The sequence below is a fragment of the Epinephelus moara genome, chromosome 2 (genome assembly GCF_006386435.1).
Source record: "Epinephelus moara isolate mb chromosome 2, YSFRI_EMoa_1.0, whole genome shotgun sequence".
In the NCBI taxonomy this organism is placed as follows: domain Eukaryota; kingdom Metazoa; phylum Chordata; class Actinopteri; order Perciformes; family Serranidae; genus Epinephelus; species Epinephelus moara.
The window spans coordinates 4,535,678-4,541,884 of NC_065507.1; the positions used below are offsets into that span (position 1 = coordinate 4,535,678).

The 6,207-nt window shown below is 43.3% G+C and overlaps 1 protein-coding gene across 1 annotated transcript in view; it reads right to left on the reverse strand.

The window, feature by feature from the left end:
- LOC126400892 (unconventional myosin-Ic-like) overlaps nt 1-6,207 on the reverse strand; it is a 99,186-nt gene that overhangs the window by 39,181 nt on the left and 53,798 nt on the right. Inside the window, exons 3-5 of the mRNA XM_050061887.1 lie at nt 5,577-5,732; nt 3,900-4,015; nt 2,183-2,243 (exon numbers count right to left, since the gene is read on the reverse strand). Coding sequence (XP_049917844.1) covers nt 2,183-2,243; nt 3,900-4,015; nt 5,577-5,732 — 333 coding nt within the window. The remainder of the gene's footprint in view (nt 1-2,182; nt 2,244-3,899; nt 4,016-5,576; nt 5,733-6,207) is intronic.

Here is a 6,207-nt window from a genome sequence, read left to right on the forward strand (position 1 = left end):
TGTGAGTGTCTTACAACAGGGAGCTTGTTCTGGTCTGTTTTGTGTCCAAGTCTTTCTAAAGCACAGGTCTCATTCTAGTATCTCAGGTGACTTGTTGCAGAAAGAAAACAGTGGAAACATTAGTGAGAATTGGAGAGAGGAGTGCCGGTAATTGTGTGTTGTGTTGTGAGTATAGAAAGCATATTTATCTAAATTATTTTTAACATCACGGCTGGCGACATTTCAGAATGAGACGACTCCTTTAATGAGACTTGGACACAAAACAGACCAGAAAAAGTAAAAGGTAAGGAAAACGTTTCATTTCTCTGTAGGGTCCATTTTTGTAATGCTGTAACACACTCATAATAACAATCTGAGCTTGTCAGTGTCAAAAACAAGCATCTTTAATGAACGTAAATTGATGGGCTGCCTCGAGTGGTTCAGTACAGTCTATTAGGCTGCTACTGGCTAGAGAGGTCTTTCCCAATATTAGAACAGTTTGAAAGGCTAATGGAAGCAACGGTTATTGAAACTGGACGTGTTTTGTGAGGTCATCACGACCTTGACCTTTGACCATCAAATTCTAATCTGGTCCCTGGTTTGTGTTAAATTTAAAGAAATTCCCTTGAGGTGTTCTTGAGATATCGCGTTCATGAGAATGAGACGGATTTAAGGACCTTTGACCACCAAAATCTGATCAGTTTATTGTTGAGTCCAAGTGGACGTTTTTGCCAAATGTGAAGAAATTTCCTCAAGGCTGCAGAACATTATGATGTCACAGTGAATTCGACCTTTGACCTTTTGGTATAAAATGTCATCACATCATCATTTTAGTTAGACATTAGTGTGAAATTTAATCGTGATTAGCATAATGAATTCTTGAGTTATGGGCAAACACATGTTTTGTGAGGTCGCAATGACCTTTGACCTTCAACCACCAAAATCTGATAAGTTCATTCTAAGGCCCTGTTCAGACCAAAGATTCACGATGAACAAACACGCCGTCTGTGGTCATTTTGACTTGACCATCTGACTTCACTACGAGCTGATTGGCTGTTGAAACAGGTGACGTGAGTTAAAACCAGCTGCCGGCGATTTGACCAGCTGAGTTGAAGGTGACACCATCACCGGGCTTGAGCCGAGCTCAGACAGTCATTTCACACTGCTGCAACTTTTCTCTTCAACGTTATAAAACAGTTTCATCTCATTCTGAATCTTTGCTCTGAACTGGCCTTAAAATACAAGTGAACGTTTGTGCCAAATTTGAGGAAATTGCCACAAGGCCTTCATGAGATAACACATTCATGGGATGAGATGGACCTTTAACCAGCAAACTCTAATCAGTTTATTGTTGAGTCCAAGAGGACATTTGTGCCAAATTTGAGGAAATTTCCTCAAGGTGACATTGAGATATTTGACGAGAAATGGAACGGACTGGCAGACGGACACCTTGAAAACATGCCACAGCTATCACCGATGCAGAGGCATAAAAACTTTACATTAAATACTGATCAAATATAAGAAGCAACATTATAAAACTAAACTGAATGAATGGGTCAAACTCTCTCGGAAAACTTGAGTGTGAATGTGACATGAAAGCATCTCACGGTGTGAGACAGCAGTGTGAATCATGACGTCCGGAGTGGAGCGCAGCCTGTTTGAGTTACAGTCTCATTTGTCAGCCTGTCTCTGCTATCAGCACTGCTTTGTTGTTTCAGCCTGTTTGGACACATTTCTGACACCAGACTAATTGCTGGGAGATAAAACCACCAGCCTGGCCATCGCTGCACCGTACTTTATGTGTGTGTACTGTATGTGTGCGATATTAGGGAGGGCGCGGGGGGGGTCACACTCAGGTCAGAGGAATTCCCTCTCATGGGAGGAAACCTCTCACCTGGTACCATCATTTGCTTACATTTCTCTCCACCTCTCCCTCCTGTTTCTCTCTCCAACCCTCCGCCTCGATGTGCCAATATACATCTTTCTTTCCACTCGGAGGGAGAGAAACATTTGGCCCTTCGCTCAAGTGTTGAAGTAAAGAGAGAAAAAACCCCACCAGTGGTTAGAGAGCAGAGAGAAAGAGCTAGTGAGAGGATCTGAAATGCTTCGATGACGCCACTTCACTTCTACATAATGCTCCTGATTGTGTCGGAGCTGTCCTGTGGGGTCTGGGGGGATTTAACTGGGAATTCTCTGACCATACCCGTGGCAACCTTTCAAACAAACAGTCTGCCTCGAGCCATGACATCTCGCAAACAGTCTGACTGACAGAGAAAAGGACAGTCAGAGCATGAGAGCATTACGTAGCCGGCTGACTGTGAGAGCAGCGCTCAGAGCAAATATTCCCATGTGCTTTAAACATACAGACTGTGACAGCATTTAGAGGGCAGGTGCAACAAATGTTATGTCATCCTCGTGTAAAACGCTTCATGAAGCATCAACAGACTCCTTCTTTTAGAGCGCTGGAGCAAAAACAAGTCAACAGTAAACATGTGGTCACCATGAATGATGCAGGTAATGTTTGGGCCAATCAGGAAAACCTGTTTCACCTGTAACAGCACAGCGGTGCAATGAATCACTTCTCCCAGCTTTGACTCATCTGTATAGTGATGCATTCATGGTCAGGCACAAAAAGAACGACATGGCAGGTTGTTTTTAATGACTGTATATTCTGGAGATGGGTGATCTGCCGAAACCAGCTTCCTTCTATCCATGCATCCATTTTCATCTGCTTAAACAGGGCTGGGTCCTGGGGGCAGCAGGCCAAGCAAAGCACCCCAGACGTCTCTCTCCCCAGCAACACTTTCCAGCTCCTTTTGGGGACCCTGAGGCATTCCCATAACACCTCTAATGGGAGGCATCCTAATCATCCCTGGGCGCCTCAGATGACCCCTTTTGACGTGAAGGAGCAGCCGCTCTACTCCGAGCTCCCTCCGGATGTCCGAGCTCCTCACCCTATCTCTAAGGCTGACCCTGGCCACCCCACAGAGGAAACTCATTTTGGCCGGTTGTATTCACGATCTCATTCTTTCAGTCACTACCCAGAGCTCATGACCACAGGTGAGGGGTGGGACGTAGATGGACCAGTAAATCAACGGCCGGCACCCGCATCACTGCAGACGAAGTGCCAAACCACAAATCCATCTCACGCTCCATTCTACCCTCGTGAACAAGACCCCGAGATACTTGAACTCCCTCGCTTGAGGCAGTGACTTTCTCCCAACCCAGAGGGGGCAACCCATGGCCTCAGATTTGGAGGTGCTGACTCTCGTCTCAGCCACTTCTCACTCCACTGCTAACCGCCCCAGTGCATGCTGGAGGACACGGTGTGATGAAGCCAACAGAACCACAATTCCAAGGTCCCCAGAACGGACCCCTTCCTCCCACGGCTGCGCCTCGAGATCTTGTCCATGAATAACACAAACAGGATCTGTGAAAAGGGACAACGCTGGTAGAGGCCAACACCCACTGAGAACGTGTTTGACTTAACACTGAGTAGGTGGCTGCAGCTCTGACTTTGGTCATACAGGGACCGCATGGCTTGTCTCTACGACCACAGTACCCCGTAATCCCGCACCAGTCCAGTTGTACTTCTAAAGCACAGCATCTGACCAAATGTCTCCCCTTTTATTCCTGAGATATGAAGCTGAGTAATGGCCAGAAAAGGGTTTCTGCCGAACATTATGATGTCACAGTGGCCTTGACCTTTGACCTCCAAAATCTTATCAGTTCATCATGAGTACAAGCGGACGCTCAGCACCAGATGTGAAGAAACTGCTTCAAGGTGTCGCACTCACAAGAAGGGAACAGAAATATTGACTCCGGCCACAGCTATCTCCGGTGCAGAGGACGAAGGGGGTACATTACTGAAAAAGGTTTGAGAAGGACAGGTGTGAGGTGTGCAGAGGTCGTGTACTCACATGTGTGGTGAGACCTCGTAGAAGTTGACTCCACGGTATCGCTCCATGTGGTTCTTGGTGTAGATCTCCAGCTCTCTGTACGGGTTGACTGACACCAGCACTGAGCCGATGTACGTCTGACAGAGAGGGAACACACAGTCACATCACCTGACCAAGAATCTCCTGTAGTGGTGTAATCACTGTTAGACAGGACCGAGGCCTCTGATACAGATTCTACAGATTATCATCTTTACTCCATACCTTACTGGCTCTATCACCTTTTTACTGGTCCAGTGTGTGTTTGTGTTCATCAGTATCACATGAGTATTTCTTTCAAAATTCACCGCCTGTGCTTTTGTCGAGTAACTTTGCAGTGAGTACGTTCACATTCAGATGAGACCAAACATCTGTCTGCATCATCTACTCCTCTAAGTGAAACATAAAACTGCTTATTGTCGTAAAAATAGAAATAATCCTGATCAAATGCAGTAAACCATTTAAAAATCAGAGGTTAAAATGGTTTAAAGAGAAGCTTATATGTCAGTCTGTTGTGTTTAACTGCTAATGGACGACACAGACGTCACTTTCAGACAAATCTCTCACCAGGACAAACAGCATTTATGATTTTTTTCCTTTCTGTGTGTGTGTGTGTTCTGGTTTTAAAGCTTTGGTCCACTTTAAATGTTACAGTGTGTATTTAAATGAACCAAGTCGGCATAAAAGGCAGATTTGTCACTGTAACTCTGGACAAAGGAAACAAACTGTAGGTGTGATTTTGTGACAAATTATTACTGTTCCTGTGAATTAATCCGTCATGTTTAAGTTAACCATTTTATCTTGACAGGAGGAAACACTGGTTCATATGTCAGCCAATAAATAACAAGAAATCAGTAGAGAAATACAAAAGATATGTTCACGGTTATTTAGAAGCACAGTCTCCACTACATGTGGCATCAAAGAGCAGTGACAAGTTGATTTTTAAAAATATCTTGATCACAAATCGTTAATAATCAAATTTAAGGTAATTTTTATGTTAAAAGAAAAATGAAAAGGAAAAATATTTAAATTGTAGCTCTGTATGTTTTGCACTTATCCTTCAATAGAAAACATCAAGAAAATATATATATATATATAAATATTTATGTTGTAAAAATTAATATCAGCCGATGTTTTTCTCTCAAATATCAATATCATTTTTCTTGTTAACATTTTTGTGTCTTTCAATAGTCTTTTTATTACTTATCAATTATGGACAAAACGGTACAGGAAATTTGTACGTTAATATAACGTGTACTTAGATTGAAGTGTATTGTGTTGCACTGACACGACCCTCAACCTGTAATTTATAATTTTCTTTCCCCATTTTTATTAATTTGCTATTTATTTTTCTCTCTAATTTATTAATTTATGATTATTATGATTATCTATTAATTTATTAACTAATTTATTGATCTTTAAATTCATACTTTTAGTGTAGGGGTGGATTGAATGTGTGTTAAATACTTGTACCGAGATTTTGTTCTGGCATGTTTGTGGACATACATATGTAATCATACTGGATGTGTATGTCTTTGTTTATTGTTGTTGAAATCAATAAAGATACTGCTGGAGAAAAAAAACATCAATATCAACCACATAAATCCATCATTAGTGGAGCCAGACAGTTAAAGCCCCGCCCTCCTTGCCACACCCACTCACATAGATGAGGTTCTCTTTGAAGCGTTTGCGCAGGTTCTCTATGAAGGCCGCCTCGCTGGTGTAGTTCTCCAGCAGGACAAAGTCCTGCACGCCCACCCGGTCTCTGGCTGTCAGGGCCGACTCCATCATAGCCCGCACCCCGTCACTAGCCACCACCTGGAGGAGGACAGGCAGAGAGTGGGCGGGGTTAGTGACTGAAGAACATAACCTAGAGTACATAACACTTCATCAGTCAGAATGCTCGTCACATGTGAGGAGGAATTAGAGAGATGAAGAAGGGAGGCACCAACGATGAGTAAAGGTTACACATTACACACACATAATCCATCCTTATTAGGGAGGAAGGAGTGAGACAACAAGGAGAGACCAGAAATTAAAATCATAAATCAATGCTGCATCGAATACGAGACAAATGACGGGTAAAAAACATTGAAGGCTGCGTTTCCCCTTCTTTAACACTCCACCAATGAAAGAGGCAGGTACACAGAAACATAACAGATAGATGCAGGGAAAATGTGCCTGAGTCGTCCGTCTCACTCACGTCTGACAGGACAGGTTTGCTTCTATTCTAACCAGCCCAGCTCTCTGCACAGGCTGCACAGCGCCTTGCATTTTCCTCAAGCTCTACTTG